At 35.7% G+C, this 23,357-nt stretch overlaps 1 protein-coding gene across 1 annotated transcript; it reads left to right on the forward strand.

The window, feature by feature from the left end:
* Positions 1 to 797: 797 nt before the first annotated feature.
* Positions 798 to 21,895, forward strand: LOC127938355 (serine palmitoyltransferase 2). Its single transcript, XM_052534932.1, has 12 exons — positions 798 to 1,043; positions 5,252 to 5,434; positions 5,784 to 5,938; positions 6,728 to 6,876; positions 7,283 to 7,407; positions 8,654 to 8,747; positions 9,070 to 9,175; positions 9,530 to 9,749; positions 10,048 to 10,174; positions 16,143 to 16,278; positions 16,442 to 16,571; positions 19,552 to 21,895. Exons 1-12 carry the CDS (start codon positions 897 to 899, stop codon positions 19,666 to 19,668), a joined length of 1,689 nt encoding a protein of 562 aa, XP_052390892.1. The 5' UTR covers positions 798 to 896; the 3' UTR covers positions 19,669 to 21,895.
* The last annotated feature ends 1,462 nt before the right edge of the window (positions 21,896 to 23,357 follow it).

Here is a 23,357-nt window from a genome sequence, read left to right on the forward strand (position 1 = left end):
CTTTGTCTTACATTCACAAAAAGTGTTTAGAATATCTTAAATAAATGGTTGGTAAAATGTTTGAATTAGTTATATTTGTCACAAAAAGTTCACTAAACAAGCACACATGAATATAAGGTTATATTTTCGGTAGTATTACGGCACACTGTGACTGTATATTAACATTGTTTGTTGTTTGCTTGTGCAACTAATAGAGCATTTGAACCCAGAAACTGCCCAGAAAGTAAACAGTAAATAGTAATATTCATCCATCCCATATGAGACAACTCACTCCACATAAGTTAAAACAGGTTGTTAATGGGTGCTCTCTTAAATCTGCCAGCAATTTGACTTGTTTTTATCCTTTAACCTACAGCAGTGATTTTATTAATATATATATATATATATATATATATATATATATATATTTTTTTTTTTTTTTTTTTAAGGTTTTGTTTACTGCTAGAATCTAATGCCTTTCTTTCACTGAAAACACAGAAAAATATATATTTGAGATTTTAGCTTTCCAGGTTTTGTACCTAATTTGTAAAAAGTACAGATGTACTACGTTTAGCATGAAACTCACATTACATGGAGGAAGATATTTAACGTATAGGTCAGAGTTTCCATTACTCATCAAATAAAAAGCGCACCATGTCACGTACATACAGAAGGTGGGGTGGTCCACGCCCTAAAGGATTGCGTGGGTTAATAACGTCACGTGTTGATAAACGTGGATGATAAGCCACGCCCATACGGCGCTGCTCATTGGCTGTGAGTTCGTGTAGAGGGCGCGGTCTGTCTTGTAATCTAGGAGTGAGCGTAGTTTTGTCATTCGACGGTTTGGGAGGGTACGGAAAATCTAGAGAGAATACACAAATTGAAACCGGAGATCCAGCACACAACGCCGGCCTGCCATGACGCAAAACTCCGCTAGCAAGCTACTGAATGGAGACACCTTACACCGGGCGAAACAAGACAAGAAAGCGGGCGGAAATGGGTTCGTGAAGAACCACTGCTTGTTCCAGCAGCAGCAGAAGCGATACCGCCGCCCGGCGGAGAAGGTGAGGCCGCCTCCTGCGCTTTATACGCCCGGAAAGTGTACACACAGGGGCCGTTTAAGCTGTAGAGTTAAATTACAATAGAAGTATTTCAGTTTCGTACTGGTATTACATTGCGAGTTTGATTTCGGAAAGGACCGTTCATCTTGTTTATATTCGTGTGTAGGGAGGGGGATTGGGTGTGTATCATGGTTTCAGTATTTCATGTGTTCAAACATTGGACCGTTATATATAGCATCTTCGACATATAATTTAAATTTACGAACTGCTATTTAATGGCTTTCAGTTAATTAAAAAAAATATATTATAGACATTATTCATTAAAAATGGTCTTGCCTTTTGACATAGTTGACATTTATTTATTTATGTGTTTGTTTTACTCAGCTGCAATTGAATTATGATGGTAGAAATATGAATGATATGATGATATTAGAATTTGAGTTCATATCATGATTGACAGAATGATGCTAACTGAAGATGCAACATTTAACACCACTGCTGGAGAGCATTTGTCTAATTTTGGCACAAGCATTATAGTTATTGATATATAACCCTTGTGACAACAAGCCCATAATGGTCTCTTTATTAAAATGCCCCTTCATTTGTGACTAAATGTACTATATAGCAAATTTACTATAGCCTAAAGTGCCCTATTGCTTTTGCTTAACAGCTAGGGTACTAAATCCTATAAAATAATAATAATAAAGGGACAGAATATAGTTAATTAATAAATTATTAACCGAATTTGTTAAATGTCATCCTTCTGCTAAGAGAAACAGTCCCTAACTTGCGAACTGAGGCTTGTGTTTATTCTCTGTGGGTGTTGTGCATGTCTGGTGAACAGCTGTTTCATGTGGCATTGGTGACAAGAATTGTGCCATTTCAATGGTGTCAAAAATATGCATATCATAAAGACCTCATTTCAAGCCAAATAACTATTGTGAAAATATATTTTCACAATAGTGTCAAATAAAATTACTCCTATTGCAATATAAGATTTTGGTCATATCGCCCACACATCAAATGTAAATAATTACTGATCCGTTAAACATTAATGTTTGTTCATGACTTCATAATAAAAGTTGAGGTTTTAATATAGTGCCCACTTTTAATCTCAATGTCAAAAAAAGCATCAGCAGCCCGTGACATTGAGATGAATGGTTATGGGATCAAATGAATTGTTTGGGCTTAGCGTTTTAGTTGTCTCTGTTTGTATTGACACAAGCATGGAAAATAACAGTGCCGTGTTCTGTCATGTAACTGGAGAGTACGCTTTGTTCTTTGCAACCTGAGGACGTTTGCCCAGAGCCCTTCTGAGCTCCATTGGAGCAACAAGAACATGGGTGTGTTGTCAAGCTAGTTTTTCTTGTCCTAGCTCCTTATTATCAAAATGGACATTTGGTTTAGGTGTGCAGCAATTATAGGTTTATTTAAAATATAAAGGTTAACTTAAATCTAACACGCTAAATGTACAAGCACAAATGCAAACCATGAAAATAGTTATTTGCCAGTATGTTGATTATTAATACAATATATAGTATAACGTAGATATTTTCATTTCAGTAGAAATTTTTGTAAAAAGATTTTGTGTAAAAAAAATTATCCAAAATCAATATTTGTGCAATTACATGGCCAGTATTCAAAACTATCGCCTTACTTAAGTCAGATTCACAACGGTTAATTTATAATAATGTTTTCTAATTTGAGTGGTTCGGGTAGGTTTTCGCGGGAAATTCGACCATGGCACTACCTCATTACGTCGAGTCTGTAAACATAAAGAAGTTGTCCGCATGTGAGGATCCTGCAGGTGGTGGATTGTTTAATTATAGGCTATTCCCACAACAGCTGGATTACATTAATTCAAAAATTAAAAATGTTAAATAAATTATAAATGTTAACAACATCGATGTTGTTAACATTTATCATTTTTGAATAAAGTATAATAATAATTTGCAGGTCTTGATGTGATATGAGCTAACCGATCGTTCGATTAAATCACCATCGGTAGCGAGATTTATTATGTTTTTTTCTTCAGTTGGTCAGAACAAAGCTTGGCAGACTTATTTACGTGTAGGCCTGTCGCGATAGTCGATAAATCAATTAATCGCATGATTAAAAAAAAAAAAAAGCTCGATAATATTTTCGGCCGCAACATTTTTTTTCGCAGTTGCACTCTGGAGGCGTCTGTCGTTGCGATATCAGTTACAACAAGGACATGATTTCAGTAATGGATTTCCACCACCAAAAAACCCTTGCTGTAACTCTGCTACAAGTTTTATTTACAAAGAAAAGTAAAACACTCTGCAGTGTTTTGGTGCTCCCCATTTTTCAATCACCCCAAAGGAAGTTGATTGGTTGGTTCTTGTCGCATGACCTGGTGAGCTTGCGTCATTCTGAAAAGCTGAGATGTTTTTAGCTAGATGTGGAGCGGATGGTCCTTGAAAAAACGAGTTCCATTAAGAGCGTGCATACTGCATTTGAAATAACAAACTTGAGCACAAAAAAGACGTGATATGTGAACGACCCCTTCATCGATCAAAATGTTTACTTTAGGTTAATGGTTAAACGGTCAATATGAGCATCCCTAACTAGTCGTTAATGCGCCTCTAACCGGCTTTACTGACGAGATGCGCATAACTCTAAGAACGACAATATTATCGTTTATCGCGATAATTTTTTGGAGAATTTATCGTCCAGCAAAATTTGTTATCGTGACAGGCCTATTTACGTGTTCAAATGGCAATATATGGTGGAAATTCTTATTTAGGTCATATATTCCAAGACGTAGGCTAGAATCTGTGATTAATAAATACATTGAATATCCACACTAGTGCAGTGACTGACAGCTATACATTCACCTCAAAACAGATTCATCAGCACTGGATCACAACCCACGCTTGGAATATAATTACGCACGGAACTGCAATTCCAGGTTTTCAAACATAGATGGCTACTAAGAGGACAGACTGCAGCTTTGTTTGTTTTTTTGAGAATCAGGTTGAACAATTTCAGTTTCAGTTAATCGATTCAAAACTGATTTTGAATAATTTGTTTGCTCAAAAATGGGTTTCGTCATTTACTAAAATGCTTTGGTAAAATGTATTTTTATTTAAATATTGCTGTTAATTACCATATATTGTCATTTAATATTTGTTTATATATTTTTTTATTTTATATAAAAGATTTGAGTGTACATATTCCCAAATGTGTACAATTTCCATTCCCAAATCAGAATAGAAAAGATCTGTTAATAGAAAAGACACTAAGGAGAAAAAATACAAAACATTTTTGGACCACTCTTGCCTATTTTCTAAATATAGCCTTTTTCTGTGAGAAAATTTCAAAAAAAAGTGCATTAACATAGGGATATAGCGGTCTAATGTATATCATCTAAATATCTTATTGACATCCCTACTGTAAGCAGTTTTAGTATTTTGAGTTAATATTTCCAGTCTTTATTAAAAGAAGGTTTGTCTGCCTTGTTTCAGGAAGGAATTATGACTGAGTTAGAAACTGAACAAATATAAGATTTTCCTGTATTTAGCAATGGGGGTTTCCCGCAAAGTCTTTCACACTTAGTTCTGCCACAAACTGTGTTAACCCTGACTTAACTGAGCTTTACGTAAGAAGGCTGATTCAGGGATCTGCAACAGTGGGATCAAGCCATTCCTTACCGGAAGGGCAGATTATAGAGTGGATGCAGCTGAGAGAAGCACGAGTTTGATCACATGCTGCTGTTAAGCAGTGTGAGTATGAAGGCAAACTCTGCTTCAGTTGCTTGACTGGAGTAGTAAATGAAATTCTGCTCTTCTGAAAATCTCTGGTGTCTGTAACCTCATGTTTAAAGCTGTGAGCAGTTTCAGTCCCAACTACAGTTTTACATTTTCCATAGAGAATGTGAGTATGGCTTGCTGGCCAGCAGTGTATTGTTATGCAGTTGATAAAATGTTCAGGGTGGTGTTAGATAGTTGCTTTTGGCCCAACTTAAAAGAGCCCATCCCTAAACTTCATAATTATTCTGGTCCCTATATTCTTTCAGTGCTCCACCTGTACTGAGATGATTTGTCTTTAATCTAGTTTGGACAAAATCATTCTACTGTTATCTGTTTTTTTATAAGACTAACTGTACATTTTTTTCTGCTTTGGTTTTGTTTATGAGGTGCATACATTTTTCAGTGTGGATTCTCTTCATATATTTCTTTCCCTCACAGAGCCATCATGCTTCACTTTATAAAAAACCATTTGTGGAGTCGTTTGAGGAGACGCCTCTGCTGGTTGCCGTCCTCACCTACATGGGCTATGGCATCCTTACCATTTTTGGCTATCTGCGAGATTTCCTGAGGGACTGGAAGTTTGAGAAGTGTCATCTGGCCAGAGAGAGGGAAGAACAGAAGGTACGGTTAAAACGTATTTGTTGTGCTTGCCTCACTTTCATTTAATGCTGCCCGATGTAATGTATTTCAGTTTTCATATAATCTTCAAGACAATAATCTTCGGTCCGTGTGAATTGAATGCTTTAAACTTTAAACTCGTGATTTCAGCTATTAGCAGCTCTACAGAAGATAGCCGGTGTGTTTTTTAGCTCGAGTCAGTTTAATGTTGATTCAGTCAGTCAGGGGTCAGTTCTCCTCTAGCAAAATGGGCAAACACTGTGTGGTTTATTATTCCAGGCTGCATCACAGCAAGTCATATTTGTGCATTGATGTTATTCAAATGTAATTTTATTATATGTTCTGTTCCCAGGATTTTGTTCCACTGTACCAGGACTTTGAGAACTTCTACACCAGGAATCTGTACATGAGGATCAGAGACAACTGGAACAGGCCCATACGCAGTGTCCCTGGAGCCAAGATGGACCTTGTGGAGCGGGCCACACCTGACTACAACTGGACCTTTGAGTGAGTGATACGTTGCCATATCCAGATATCTGTTTTGACTGATATCCCAACTAATCAACAGGGTTTTGTCTGATACCCAAACCCTGTTAAAAGAAAGCTTGATATCCAAACTAGTCAGCAACTTATTTTTCCATCAGTCCAAGAGACAGGGAAAATTAGAAACCAAAATTAATTACAGGATGGTATTTTCAAATATAAGTACAATGCAGAAACACACTAAGTGAATTGTATCAAATAATAATTAAAAAGTACATAGTATTTAAGGACAAGTATTTAGTATTTAGTATTTAAGTATAAGATAATATATTTTTAATTATAATATGGCTGCTTTAGATTGCAATAATTCTTAATAATCTAATATTGCTGTTTTTACTTGTTTTGTTTTTTTGTTGCTCAAAATAAATGCAGCCATGGTGCAAATAAGATACTTCAGGTTTTTTATTTTACTTTAAGGTGTCCTTGTTACATGTTACATGTACTTACTGTTATAATAACAGTTAATTATGAATAATTACATGCAAGTTACCCTAAAACAATCCCAAATCCTAACCCTAACCTTATAGTAAGTATATGTAGTTAATTAATATCACTCAGTACTTGTATAATTACATTGTAACAAGGACACCTTAAAAGGTTCAAAAACCTTAAAACAAATTTACTATTCCAAACTTTTTAGAGGCTGTATATTCTCTTTTTTTGAAGGTAATGCATGTCATTTTTATTAGTATTATTATTTTTGAGATGCTCAGGTTATTCCTTGTTTATTCTTTCCATTGCTCTTTCTTGCAGACACACAGGAAAGGTTCTGAAAGATGTTATCAATATGGGCTCGTATAACTACCTAGGCTTTGCTGAGAATACCGGCACATGTGCTGATGCTGCCTCTGAGTGCACTGTGAAATACGGCATGGGGGTGTGCAGCACCAGGCAAGAGCTAGGTAATAAATACTCACTCTCTCAGGCTTTACAGCCAATACTTCTCATATGACACTTTTGGGGTGGGTTTTAATAGATTTTAAAGGACCATATATTTGGTCCTCATAAGTCCTCTTCTAAAATTAATCAAGATTTTGACCTTATGATCATTTTCCACCCTCTCACTGACACATAGAATATTTATTCATATATTCAGTTCTTATTAAGTCATTCATCCCATCAGGTGAGGATTTGCTTTTATGGTAGAAAAGAAATGTGCTTCACTATGCAAAACTTATTTCTTATCTAATTTTTATCATTGTGTCCCTGGAGTGGGATGTTTACATAATGGCAACACAAAAAGGAGGAAACAGGTCTTTTATGATACCAATCTGGTTTTGCATCATAAAGATATTTGCTCTCTTGCAGGAAACCTTGACAAGCATGAAGAGCTGGAGAAGCTGACGGCCAGGTTTTTAGGGGTGGAGTCATCCATGGTCTTTGGAATGGGCTTCGCTACAAATTCCATGAATATTCCTGCGCTCATGGGAAAAGTACGTTGTTTTACTATGAACAAAAACATTAAGTCAAATGGAATGCTAAGAATTTCCTTTCTAAATCAAAGCCAAGTAAAGTGGCAAAAGAAAATTGTGGATCGGGAGTTCTGTTTTTGTTCTTTTATGGAAATACTTCCAATGATCATAGATTTCTTTGGCTCACACAGCAAATTTGTCATAACTCAGTCACATAACATGTTATTGAAAGCACACACCTAAGAATGTATGCACACATTCCTGTTTTCATTCACAACAGATTTGATTACTTTTGAGGACTCTCAACTTTTCCCCCACAAACAGAATTAAATACTGTTTCCCTACCTTGAAATACTGGTAAAATCAGGGCAAAAGATGCTTTAATGGTCGTTGAAGTAGAGGTCGACCGATTGATCGGTTTTGCCAATTAATCGGCACCGATAATTGATTGCTGGAACTATGGACTATCTGCAAAAATCCATGCCGATAGTTTTCTGCGTTGCGTCCATTGCTGGAGTGGCTGAGAAGCTCCACTGTCATTAGACAGAACAAGATTGGCCTCTAGAGGCAGCACTGACACCACATGCTGTTAGCTTTGATACGTGACACTGCTCACGGCACAGAGCGGAGACTTCAAATGTGGATTTAGTATACTATAGTGCATGTTTTCATATCATACCTACGTCATTACTTTAACAAGATGTTGAATTAGTGGAGAAAGATCAGCAGTTTGCTTTCAAGGCTGAGAGGACACAAACATTAGTATAACCTCAAGCAGTTAAAAGAATGTAATCAAAACATGTCTTCCCCCTAATTATCATCATCACCCCATCCCTTAATCGCCAGCCTTCACCAGGCTCCAGACAGGAGAGGGTGTGTGGAAGAGGAGGGGCGCAGAAACTGGCAGGTCTGGTGGCATGTGACCACCAGACTCCGCCCCCTTCCTGAATACTGCCCTTCCTTCACAATTCCCCGTCACAGTGAGGACACCAAATGTCTGTCGTTGGCCACACTGACCCAAATGTTTAATGTCCCGATTGTCACCATCTATTTGCATTCGTTTATATACAGCTGGTCACATCTCAATGCATTTGTTAGCCAGAGAAGTTGCAGATTTACAGCTGTGATGTAAGAAAGCAAACTGACATGTTTTGACATTTGAAATCTTGCTTTTGTATCGTTTCAACTCTTTAGTTAACAGGTTTAGTAATATTTTATATGCATTCTCGATTTTCATTAAATTAACCTACAAGTGTATTTCTCTTAGGGCTGTCTGATCTTAAGTGATGAGCTCAATCATGCGTCTCTGGTTCTGGGTGCCCGTCTCTCTGGCGCTACCATCCGTGTATATAAACACAACAGTAAGTTCATGCTCCACAGTGACAAGAAAAATGCTCACAACCAGTTAGATAATATTTGATGGTTAATATACAGGATTGTGGACCAATGGGAGTTCACAGTGTGTGGCTCAGACATAGAAACTCCCTCATTACTGAACGCCACTTGTTTGCTGAATATATCGTGTGTGTGATCAACGTAACTGAATTGGCATTTCGCCACAAAAATGTAATGCATGTGAACCTCAGAGATATCTTAGGCCATACTTTTTAAAACCTGCTCACTAAGAACAGCATTCGCGAAAACATAGTAAGATGCCTGCTCATTTCTAACCCTTACTCTCAGATATGCAGAGTCTGGAGAAGTTGCTTCGGGATGCTCTCATACACGGCCAACCTAGAACCCACCGGCCCTGGAAGAAGATCCTCATCCTCGTTGAGGGAATTTACAGGTATAGCATCCATCTTTATCTTCCTTCTTCACTCTGTATACTTGTCTTTTCAGACTTGAGCAGAAACCTGATGTGTTTTGTGCAAAGCATATGCAAATGGAGGCTGGTTTGCATACCCTTTTTCTGGCTTGGATGAAGGTCATTTCATTCTTTATGACATTATCCATAAAGTGGCAATAATAATAATAATAATAATAATAATAATAATAGCATGTTTTTCACATGTACATGCATTGTAATGCCAGAGTAGGATAGGATGTAGGATTTATTTAACATTTTCAAATAAAAATGGAAAAGCAATATCAAGTCCTTTATGGGAATGCATTAATAGTACACCTGCATTCTTCTTTTTAGCATGGAGGGCTCAATCGTGCGACTTCCTGAGATCATTGCCCTAAAGAAGAAATACAAAGCCTACCTGTACCTGGATGAGGCACACAGCATAGGGGCACTAGGACCAAGAGGCAGAGGTGTAGTGGACTACTTTGGCCTGGATCCATGTGATGTTGACATCATGATGGGCACTTTCACAAAGAGCTTTGGTGCAGCTGGAGGATACATCGGAGGAAAGAAGGTTTGCAATCAATTCTGCAGTCAATGGCGTATTACATTATATTACTACACACACAAACACACAAGAATCAAACATACTGGTTCGAGTCTGGACCTCAGCCTGTCATCTCCAACTCTCTCCCCCAATTCCTGAATGTCATAATAATAGCTTAATAATAGGAATAATAACTCCTCTTATATGCTTATAATTCAGAAGTGCAGTATATATTTTTCTTAAGTAGCAATTCTTATGTAATATTTTTGATGCATAATTTTGTTTGAATTAATGAATTAATTATATTTATTTATCTATTTTAAAGGAGCTGGTTGATTACCTCCGCTTACATTCTCACAGTGCAGTTTATGCTACCTCTATGTCCCCGCCCATCACCCAGCAGATTATCACTTCAATGAAGTGCATCATGGGAGAGGATGGCACCACATTAGGTGAGTTTAGAATTTTAATCTGGATCAGTTCTAATAAAGATTACTTGGGTTGAATAATATTTGGGTGAATTTTATTCGAAATATTATTTGTATCCAATATCCAATACAGTAGTAATATACACTGCCTGACCAAAAAAAAAAAAATCATAATTTGAATTTAAATTAGCAAATACTGAATTTTCTAGGATTGCATCATTATTGCATTGATTAATATGTTTCATATGTTTCTGGCATGTTATATGTTTGGCAACAATTATTTTAACCCAAACTTATGCATTGTTTAGCTTTGCATTTCCTGAATAACCATCCAGTGTCCATATTCCAGGATGACCATGCCCAGATTCATTAGACCTAAATTCTGAAATACTGTTTCAATGACGAACATGACTTCATTGTCAATACAAGATCCTAGGCAAAAATATATAAATGGATCGAAATAAATGTTGTGAAGTTACATAACTTTGTCAAAAAAATGCCACAATGAAAGCATAATATTATTAAATCTAATGGCAGTCCAATAAAATATTAGAGTGTGTGACTTTGTTTTGGTAAGGCAGTGTAACGTCTTCTCCAGCACATCCCAAAGACTTTCAGTAGCGTTAAGGTCAGGACTATGTAAATTAAATATTTACATTTATTGAAATTCATTTTAATTACATAGGCCTCTATTACATTTAATTACATTCTAATATTATGTATTATTATATAATGATGACTTTATTTTCTACATTTTTGCTTGCATCAAACTTGTGTCTTTCCACAAAAATAGAATATTTAATATACCAATAAATTAGACCTACATCATTTTTTACTGCATTTCATCTTATATCTTCCTTACAAAAAAACACAAACATGCACATTGTTAAAAAACACAAATTCAGTTATTGCTTGTACTATATTTTGCAGTAATATTTTTTTTCTCGCAAATGTGAGCTGTTGACAATGCAGTACGGTGTTTTGGAGCAAAAATGTTTGTGGTTATGCAAGAACTTTTATCCTTTTTGTGAACAGTGGTTGAGTCCGCAAGGTGTTTTAATTTTCATTCAGTCAACTGACATTCGCATGTCAATGTTTTCAATAGTAGTACTATAATTACTGTATTTTCCAGACTATAGGTCACACTTTTTTTCATAAGTATGGCTGGTCCTGCGTCTTATAGTCAGGTGCAACTTATTTATCAAAATTAATTTGACATGAACCAAGAGATAACATTACCGTCTCCAGCCGCGAGAGGGCGCTCTATGCTGCTCCGTGCTCCTGTAGCCTACCACTGAGCAGCATAGAGCGCCCTTTCGTGGCTGTAGACGGTAATGATATCTCTTGGTTCTTAAATCTAAATAAATGCGACTTATAGTCCAGTGCGACTTGTGTTTTTTTCCTCATCATGAAGTATTTTTGGACTGATGCGACTTATACTCAGGTGCGACTTAGAGTCCGAAAAATACTGTATCAACGTTACACCACGTAAAACACTACATAGATATAGGTATGTTGACTGATAATACTATAACATTGCACTAAATGGATCGCGGGTATGGTACAGCGAAATCTACGCACTTTGAATTTGATCCCAGCATGATGAGGTCAGTGAGGTAACAAAGGTTCGTTTTCACAGGTCACGTGACAGTCTCATTTCAAGCAGTGCTCCGAAACACCGTTTCAAAGCATTAGTGTGTCAAAAACTCGAAACGTGTGTCGACACTAGGGGTCAATCTACCCATCCCTACATATTATATGAAGGTCTTAAAGTAGACATTGTCATAATTCATCAACTCGAGCTAATAAGAAATCACTTGGAATAAATGTGTGCTATTCATTGATTGAGAATCACTTGGAAGCAAGTCTGAACTAAGCACTGTTGAGCCTGTTGGACCAGTCTATTGCTGCATCCCAAAACTAAAAAAATTTGGAGGACGCATTCCAAGATGGGGAGGCATCAAGGCACGTCAGAATTCAATGTTAGCTTCAGTTCCTGTCTCCTGAGATGCCTTCAACTGGCTGATTTTTGAAGGCAGCATAGATGTATCCTTCACTGTCTTTGATATCCCACAATCCTGTGCGTTCCATTCTGTGACAGTTAAGCTTAAAAATAAAGATGGCGCCTGAAAGTTGCAGTCGGTGGTCAGTTTGTGTGTAAATGTATGTTTTTGATCAACGTTTTCCACTTTTTATGTCATTTCTATCGTCGTCAATTATTTCTTACTTAATTGATTCAAGATTCAAGATTTTTATTCATCACATACACAATTGTATATAGCATATATAACCAGCAGTGAAATGTGAGTATAATGGTTTCATTATTTTGGCCGGTACAAAAAAAAAAGTGGATTAAAAATAATAAAAGCAAAAATGTTTCTCCATACCTGGGCGGCCGTTAATATCCCTGGGTGGCTCGCCCAAGTAAAGTATGTGTGGGAAGCGCTTACATTGGTATGTCATCACACATTGTTGTTCGAGAAATAAAAAGCTACGCATTGCATCAGTTAGGGTTAAAAGAATTGATTGCATGCCAGAAACATATTATTCACGGCAATTGCATTTCTGTCCTTAGACTCTTTAGTATTGCTTATTTAAATCCAGAGGGCGACTTCTTATTTTTAACCAGGCAGTGTAGTAATACTGTATTTGTACATAAAAAATTGTGTAATGTTAAAAAGAGCCACAAGATGGAAGCAATTCGTAGATTACAGTTGTTAAATGACAAATTGTGGTTATTTAATTATAATATAACAAATATTGCATATTGTAAGCTGTACTTTGACTTCCATACTGTTCACCTGTGTATATTACACAAAACTTTGACCTGGCATGCAGGTGGATGCTTGTGAACACTTGTTGAGGCCAAATATATACTCCTCACAAGTATGCAAATTGACATAAAAGTGCTTGGCCAACGCATTGCAAGCACTCATCACGAATTCTGTAGTGGTAACAAACTTCTGTAACCATCCAGTGTCTGCGCTATTAAACGTGATGTCGTTATTCATTAAACTAGATCTAATCCGTTCCACCATCTGAAAGAAAAGAAAAGATTATAGAAATCATTGCATATGTTGCATATTGAACTTTGTTCTGATATATTTGGAGATGCAGTTGAATCTGAGATCAAGCATTTGTGTCGGTGTACTCAAATTCCTTGAACTGCAAGAATATTCCCAGTGTTGAAAAGTGTTAATTATCAGCAGTTACACAATCTCTGAGTTTGTTTGGGAAAAGTAAACTCGATGACTCAGCGATTGGTTACACATACCGTTTCACCCCTGATTGATTTAGCAGGGCGTTCACTTGGAAAACCACATCTATATTCCAGACACACACGCACAATGCATCTGGAAACTCTTTGAGCCCTTCTGAGCCTTTAGCGTGAGAAACGAAGGCCGTAAGTTACTCTCTGTAGGATAACGGATGCTGACGGACCTTGAAGATGTAATGAGCTCCTTCACCATTAGGCTCTCAAATGTATAAGAGAGGATTTATGCTATATTTATGTTATAGAAACGTCTCAACTTGAGCTGATTTCTGTAGCTTAACTTTTAGAGCAAAGCACTAGAAACACCAAAGTCATGGGATCAATTCCCAGGGAACACAAATACAAGATAAAATGTTTAAGTTTGAATATAACCTTTTCTTTGCAGCACGTTAATAAAAAATATTGATGCTTATTCTTCTTCATCGTTATTATACAAATATGCTAATTAGTTATCTGTGGCTTGGCACGGGGCATTCTGTATGGCTGATGTATCCGTTTAATTTAACTTTAATTTTAGGCTACATGTTTTAAATAATTTTATATTTAACATTTGTTTATGTCCAGGCATTTAGTGTTAAACTGTTGGTCTTTAAAATAAACCGCAGACCTTGGGGCTAATAGCGATGTATGACTGATGTGTCCGAATATATATGAACTAGCCATTTAAAATATTTTATAATTAACATTTTAGTTTATCAGTATGTTTGAAAGTATATTATTTAGATTATTGAAAATATCATGTATCGGCGATCTCACAGGCTGGCAATATGACAATATGAAAAATGACCAAATCGCACTAGTTTGGACGCCATATTGAATTTAACAAAGATAATTCTGTGAGGGATAGACATATTTTTACATTTCATGCACTGCATAAATGTCCTAGATCACATATTTTATAGAATCCCAACTTTCCAAAGTGTTTTGGAGTTTCTGTCTGCTAAAAGTTAAGTTTTTTTCCAAAAGATGTTTCACCACCTGAACGATTGGTATGTTGTTAAACAACGGTACAATACATTACATGCATTGTGCTTTTTCCATCAAAACCTTGTTTTCATAAATTAGCATTACCCTGACTAAGCAGCATGAAACAACATTTTATTTATTCAAATTGTGAATATGATTATTTATACCCAGAAAGGAAGCAAATAGGGCTTAATAGAGGTCCGTCACTGTTCAGCGCAAGTTCACAGAGTTTTACACTCTCATGAAAAACTGTTGTAATTAACCGATAAATTTTTTGTGCCCCTGATTCAATAAAATTGAGTATCTGCTGATACCGAGTCCTGATTTGATACTTTTATATTCCCAATGTTTGTTGCACAATTCAATTACATTAAAGTTATTAAAATCAATGCAATGTTTACGAAGTTGTGCAGAGAGTAAAATAAATATATGTGTGAGTGTATTCTAAACATTGTAAACAAACTGGTCACAATTATTAATATGGGACTACTGATATAAACTTATTTTATTTTATACTGTATGTACAATAAGCAGAATATTTGCAAAATAGAGGGGAAAAGTAAGCAATACATTTACTTTACCCACTGGTTCTCACGCACATACATTTTTGAACAACTTCTTTTCCTTTTAATGGCGGTTTAAAGGTGCATACCGCCTCCTACTGCAAGACAACATCATGACAGCTGATGTGAAATGAGGATCAGGCTTAGGAGAGCAAAGACCAACCAGTTAAAAAATGCTTGATCGATCCCGATCGTTGAGATTTGCTTGGGGCATCCCAAAGCAGCTAACTACACTGAATTGTAACTTTCTTATTTACATCTTGTCTACACTTTGTTGTTTGACTCTGTCATAAAAGTGACTGAACAAATCCGTTTTGAGCAGATTTCTTCCGCACACAGATTGAGTTAAGCATCTTTGGCTGTGGGTCAACACTACAAAAACACATTGTAAATAGTCGTCTTTGTTATGGGAGTAAATCTAATGCTGTAATCACCACTTTTCATTATTAGGCAATCACAATATTTTTTCCCATCAATTGCACAACCCTAGTTGCACAGTTAATGCGCAACACTAGAAGAACTTCCTAGTACACGCACAATGTAGTAACATTAGACGTGGCAAACCTGTTCATGATATCACTGCACAGCAACCACAGAGAACAACAATAAAAGAAATCAAAATAGAAATAATTGTGTTTTCAGATGTCAGAGAAAAAACGCTTCTTGAACATGAAAGGCAGGACTTGATTTTGTACATGAGGAATTGATCGGACTGGGGATTGGGGCCCAAACTCAGAATTTATTCACCTTTATTTCTTTATTCATATAGCTCTAGAATACAGATTGTTTCAAGGAAAAAATTATTCAGTGATTCAAACATAATTCAGTTCTGCTGTAAAGTGGCTCTATAAAGACAATATATATCTGAGGTCAATTGCTGTGATGGTTTCATCTGAGTGATAGGATGCTTAAGGGCAGGGACTTTTTTTTTTTTTCAAGGCTGAGCACTTTGAAATGTAACAGCATACTTCTCTTTATTAACAAGCAGCACAATTTGAGATATGATTCATGTCCATACAATAAACCGTGTGGGATGCATTTTTGTTAACTTATTTGAAGTATGAGCAATAGTAAGCATTAAGCCAAGCAAAAACCATTAATGAATAAATAGCAAGGACACTGTTTTGGAAAGGGTAATAAGCTGGTTTGCAGGGCTGACTGTGATTTTCATATTTTGTCTTTTATGCAGGTCAGGAAAGACTCCGTCAGCTGTCAGAAAACACAACCTATTTTCGCAAGAGATTACATGAGATGGGCTTTATCATCTATGGGAACAATGACTCCCCTGTTGTACCCTTGATGCTTTACATGCCAGCTAAAATCGGGTCAGTCTCACTCACAGTTTAACTGAATCATGACTATTCTATTTGATGATATGCTCACCAGACGATTTTTTTAGTTTGATGATGATTTAAAAAAAAAACGACTTGATTTAGCAGACTTTTGATTGTTTTGATGAATGTATTTATTCTGTATTCTGTTGTTTAGAGCATTTGGGCGGGAGATGCTGAAGAGGAACATTGGGACAGTGGTGGTTGGGTTCCCTGCTACACCCATCATTGAGTCCCGAGCTCGTTTCTGTGTTTCTGCCGCCCACACAAGAGAGATGCTCGACACCGTACGTATCACATGAACACTAGTAAAATAATCATTGCAGAAAAAAAATTGACGACAAATTTATTTTTTATCAAATTTATTTTATTATTTATTTTTGTCTTATATTTTGATTTTGGGGTAAATTAGTACTCCGTACAGAAGCCCATTTCCGCTGCTGAATAAAAAAAGATTTTAAAAGGTAATTGCGACTTTTCATCTCACAATTCAGATTATTATTATTTTTTTTTTTTGGTTCACAATTGTAACTTTTTTTTATGAATTGTGGGAAGTCGCAATTGCATGTTATGAAGTCAGAATTGTGAGATATAAACATGCAGTTGCGGGTTATAAAGTCTAAATATTAACTTGCGATTAAAAAAATAAAAAAATCTTGCAATTGTGAGTTTACATCTCACAGTTCTGACTTTTTCTCAGACCTTCCAGATACAAAGTCGAAATTGTAAGATTGTAAGATATAAACTTACACTTGCGAGTTATCAAGTCCAATTCTGAGGAAAAAAAGACCGTTTCCTTACAATTGCAAGATAATATCACACAGTTCTGACTTTACATCTCTGAATTCTGACTTTGTCACTTGCCATTGCGAGTTTTTTATCATGTAATAAAAAAAAAGACAGAATTCTGAAATAAAAATTTGCGATTTACCTTTTTTTAAAATGTTTTTATTAAGTGGCGGAAACATGCTTCCATATCTCTGAGATGTTTCATGAGCTTCACCAATACGTCTATTTGTGTATTAGGCAAAAGGTGCAAAGGAGAGGTAAAATATAAAAACCAATCGTTAACATATTTTTTAAACTTCCAAACTAGTTCTAAACTTTACCTAATTACCTCTTGTGGGTACCTTTATGCAACATCTGACCTCACAGTGAATGTTTCCAAACCACAAGAAGCAGCAGAGACAAAAATCTGTGTTCCTACACAGTTATTCATCCATGAATCTCTGACTTACCTCAAAGTCAACTAGAGTACATAAACATTAAAGGAATAATTCATTCCAAAAAATAAGCATCCTGTCATCCTTTAGCAGTTCCTTAACACCATGTTCTACCTAGAGATCGACCGATATGGGTTTTTCTATAGCCGATGCCGATGTTTAGAGTTCAGGGTCAGCCGATGGCCGATATGTGCTGCCGATTTTTAGGGCCGATATCTTGAAGTTTTGCCCTTCATTTGCATGATAAAATGTCACACTAATAATAAGTGGATGCACAACATTTCTAAACTTATCCTCATTTATTGAGCACTGACTTGAACCATCTCTCGAATCTTAATTTTGTGCACTGCACGGTATTAAAATAAAAAATCTATCCAAAGTTAACCAAACAAAATCAATAAACTTACCAAGTATTAAATATATAAAACAGGTTATATATATATATATATATATATATATATATATATATATATATATATATATATATATATATATATATATATATATATATATATATACACACACACACACACAAGTAAATCATTTACATAAAAGTTTTAGAGCATTTATCAAGTAGATTTTTTCAAGTTTGTTGAAACATAAATGTAAACTTAAATATACATTTAAATAAATACAATTTTAGAAATAAAAATCAATTAAATTGAAAAATATAAAAAATAAATATATAAAAAATAAATAATAGTAGTGCTGCAAACACACTAGCAACCAGCAACATTTGTGTTTGGTATAAATGACACAGAACATCTAAAGTGCATTCTAATTTCAAAATTACATCCCAGTCTGTTCATTATTAAAATAAAGTACAGTCAACCAAACATTTAAAAGGTTACACTGGTCAGTTTAAAGAGACCGTGGCTGTTATGCCAAGGAGGTTTTTGCTCATGTGAAGAGATGATCTTTTCCGTCTACATTAAATAAATAAAATATATTATAGTTTAACATTCAGATACATTGCGAATATGGAAACATTTGGATATGTTTAGAAGAAGCCAAAATGCGCGGGCCGTTCACTTTTTTTTTTTTCATAAATCAATCCACGGGTCACGTGTGTGTCGAACCGAAGATATTGATCCGAACGGATCACGGATCATCATTGATCTGTTGCACAACCATCCGTTGTCATTTGAAAACACTGCAGTTGCGTTTTAAAATACAACAACGAGCACCACGAAACCATTTAAAGAGACTCATTCAGCGGTCTCCTTGACGAGAAACAGTCAACAAAATAAAATAATCTCCAACGTATGGCGCGCTCTCTTCATTTTATCAAATAATCATAATCACATCTATTCATTTTACAGTCCTGCTACTAGCATTTTATTAAGACTAAAACCCCTTTAATTCGGGTGAGAAAGCTTTTTTTCCAAGTGGCTTTTGCACATAATAATAATGCCGCTGCAGACGCATTTTGCAGCATTAAGGTTATTAATTGATCATTAATTTAAACGACAATCGATCATGGAAATTATCGAATATTGACATCCCTAAATAGAAACGAGTTGGATGGAAACCTGGTTATTGTCTGCATCAAACCATGCTTCCGAACAAATGTCATTCACCGTTCTGGGCAGCTCCAGCACAGCTGTCTCTCCAAGCACTGTGCTGTATTTGAGCGGCGGAGTAACGTCAGAGACAGTTTACTTTGGTAGCGTGACGCTGCAGTGTTTGTTAGAGCTGCCAACTTCTCCACCCCATTTAGAGTGAAATTCTCTGACTACCTTTATCTCCCAGGACTGTTGTTGAATCTTCCAAAAGTTTTGGCTTTGGGTGCTTCACATGAGGCAGCAGCAGCGCACCAATAACATGGGGCTGCCCGCCGACGTGCCTGACTTTAAATCGGCGCTACTAAACACGGATATCGGCCGATGCCGATATATAAAAAAAAAAGACAAATATCGGCCCGATATATCGGCCGAGCGATATATCGGTCGACCTCTAGTTCTACCAAACGCACCATATTATTCCTCAACCAAACCTTTATTCAAGTGTTAATAACCCCTGTGTTTCTTCTTGACTCTTTCAGGCTTTAAATGCCATCAGTGAAGTTGGAGATCTACTCCAGCTGAAATACTCCAGAAAAAACAGACATGGGAGTGAAGGAACTGACTGTTTTTCATTCCTGGAGAGCCACCAGGACTAGCACTTTCTCACGATGGACTGATTGTGTCTTTCTTCCACACCAGAGCGATTTATGTCATACTAAAGCATCATTTTCATGTTGATTCATTTCAGCGGAGACACATTGAAGCCCACCAACTGACCAAATTTCAAGTCTTACCTTTGGGTTAAGTGAGCAATATTCATTTCACTGTGCAATATCAACCGTAGTAAAGACTCCACATCACTGTGTTCAGCATCAGAAATGACACAGGATAAAAGTTAATGCCGTAGTGTTAGGGCTAATTTATCCTTCTACACAGTGAAACAAATGAGTACACAAAATTATTTTCTGATATTTTATACAAATATGATGTGTTTCTGTCTTGTTTTCTATTAAAATGTTAAATAAGATGAATTTACTCAGGGTTAAGTTTAGATAATAGTCTTTTTACACCATTTGCAAACAAAGTTTATAATAAATTTAGTACAATTTAGTAAGATTTATGCTTAAAACAAAAAGAAAAGAAAAAAAATACACCAATGGAGGACAATAAACTTAATTCAATATATATATATACATATTGTCTGAGAAGTCTTATTATATTATATTTTTACTGTCAAACCAGTAAAACTTTAAGCCAAATTTAAGAATATTTAGATTTTTAATACAAAACAAGACAGAAATCCTGATTAAGAATATGATTTTTTTTTTAAGTGTACAAAAAATAGTGACACCCACCCCCCGGCATTTATATAAATAAATCTACTTATGAAGGACCGAAATTATTATAAACAGTTAATAAGAATGTGACTTCATATCCATATATCTAAAAATATATTGACATGTATTTATTAATGTACATTGCAGTGTGTCTGCATTTAACATATCACATACTAGCTTTGCGTAGGTCCACAAATCTTCAAATGTCAAATGTCTTTGTATTTATTTTTTTCACAATGCAAATATCACCAAGTTGGTAAATTAGCGATGTCTTAACTGGTCCAAAAGGAATATTAACAACATTCTGTTTTTGTTTCATCGGAACATTCTAGTATGGAAAATTCTGATGATGTTTCCTGTATTTTGATTTGAGTTGTGGTACTTTCCACAAATAGGATACAGTTTGGTGTCCTTTTTTATTTTTATTTAGTTTAGTAAGCACTAGAGAAACAAAGCCCATTAATTAACCCATACATCTCCAAACATTATTTGGACAATTTTTCGTTTAATTTAAGATTTATTGATGAATAGAAAAAAATTACAATCACATAAATCCTGGGTCTGTTAAACTGTATGTACACATGTCCCACATTTTGGTAATGAAATTTAAAAAAACGAAAAACCTCATAAACATAACCTTCAGAAAATGTCAACTAAATGTTATATTTTATGCACTCACCATCTGTTTAAAATGCACTTTTTACTCAGAATTTCAGTACTTCATGTGTACTCTATTTTTGGAAGGTGCCTTTATGTCTTGAATGTCTGTTACTTGATGAAAGTTTGCATATCTCACAACTAGGCATGTTATCTACACTTATTTAACTTTCGATGTCTTAGCCAGGGCATTTCACAAAGGCAGAAATCTTTCAGTGAGCCAACTGAAATAGACTGACATAGTTCATTCATCGTTTCATTCTCTGTCTGCTGTTAACAGACAGCAGGGGGAAATGTTTGTTGCCTTTTGTATTGTTATATAGTTGCTTTTGATTTGCTCCTTTTAAGAGAAATCTCTTTTGTTTTTTGAATTTGTGTTCTTCTATCAAAAGTGCTAAATACGGGTCACTGATATATGATATGAAATGAGCTCTTGTTTGTATGTATGATGATGTGGCTCACGAATGCCTGTCGGATGTACATTTATTTTCCTCAATTTTTTTTTTTTCTCCATTCCCTGTTGTGTTTTTTGAGTCTTGTTCTTAATCGGAAAGGCAGCTCTGAATATGTCTCTGAAAGCAGATATATTTAAGTGGGACTATATGAACTTTGAGCTACTAATGACTGTTAAGAGATGCAGATATGACGTCGGCACACTGGCTTTACGCAGCCTGTATAAATGCAAGTAATGCCACAGAGCTGCATTTGACTGAAACCAAAGGGCATTCCACAGTTTTTGTTTGTTTGTTTCTTATATATTTTGAGTTGCATTTTTCATCAGATATGCATACTCTAACACATTTGTCACACTCCTCCATGCAAGAAACTGAAATTCACTGAATGTGACTGATCATTTGTTTCTGAAGATAATTAAATAACTTCTATTGAATATTGTTTTCTCCAGAATCCTGGTCATTGTAATCATCAAATCTCAAATCTTGCGCTTACAGTCTGTTTTTATAAATAAAGACCAATATTTAAATCAATAGTCATATTCAGACTGTACAGCATTTATGTAGGTATAATGTATATGTAGGTATAATGTATAAGGTATAATGTATATTCAGTGAAAAGTTTAAAGTTTAGTTAAATGTATTTTATTATTGAAGACAAATTAGACAAAAAAAATACAATAAATTCCACCTACTTTAGTTGAAAAACTTAAGTTCAGCTGCTGCCTTAAATGTTTGAGTACAATCAAATTGGCAAGTTAAAAGTCATTTTGAATTAAATTATATTAAACTGCATATAACATTTTTAGAAATGAAAGTTGAAATTTGTTAAATTATTTTAATGAGTTAAAAGTAATGGGAAAACAAATTGCACCGTGACTAAAAAGGGATAGTTCATTGCACCCATAAATGAATTTTGTCATAATTTACTCACCCTCATGTTGTTCCAAACCCGTAAGACCTTCGTTCATCTTCGGAAACACAAATTAAGATATTTTTTTTATGAAATCCGAGAGCTGTCTGACCCTGTATAGACTGCAAGAGAACCACCACATTTAAGTCCCAGAAAAGTAGCAAGGAAATTGTCATTTTTATGAAGCTACGATAATTTTTTTTTTTGCGCGCAAAGAAAACAAAAATAACAGCAACGTAATGGTACTCTTATGAATAATGGCGGACACTGACAAGGAGGGAATTGTGTTGTGAGGATGGGTTTGGGACGAACTCAGATGCAGACAGGATGTACTGAACACAAGATTTATTATACAAAAAGGGGAAAAACAAAACCCACGAGGGGGAAAACAAGGGCTAGGGTGAACACTAAAAGAATTCTACAAAACACAATAAACAAGGTAAACAAAGACTCTGAACACTAAATACTAACAAACACTCACTGCAAGACAAAGACTTCTTCGAGGGGTTTCTAGGACAAGGTATCTCAGGAGAATGACATGTAGGAACACATAAGTAGAACAATGAACCGACGAAAGACAGAGCACACTAGGAGATCTAAATAGGGGAACAATTAAGACACGACAGGTGGCACAGATACGGCAAATCACAACAAGACTAGGATAACAAGGGGGGCGGGGCAAGGGAATGAGACAACACAAGCACATGGCCCAAAGACAAGGCCATGTGCTTGTACACAAAACACGGGTCTGTCATGATCCTGCCTCAAGACTAGAGAAAAGTCGGGACATGAAGGCAGAATCATGACAGAACCCCTCCCTTAAGGAGCGGCTTCCAGACGCTCCCCAAGGGAACATCAAACGCGGGACAAGACTGACTGGGACAGAGACAAAAACCAACAAGACATGACAAATAATAACAAAGGCAAACATGAATAGACAATGACGGGGTTAGGGTGACAAATCAAAAAAAACAAACAGGGAAGGG

Source organism: Carassius gibelio, chromosome A20 (assembly GCF_023724105.1).
Source record: "Carassius gibelio isolate Cgi1373 ecotype wild population from Czech Republic chromosome A20, carGib1.2-hapl.c, whole genome shotgun sequence".
Taxonomy (NCBI): Eukaryota; Metazoa; Chordata; class Actinopteri; order Cypriniformes; family Cyprinidae; genus Carassius; species Carassius gibelio.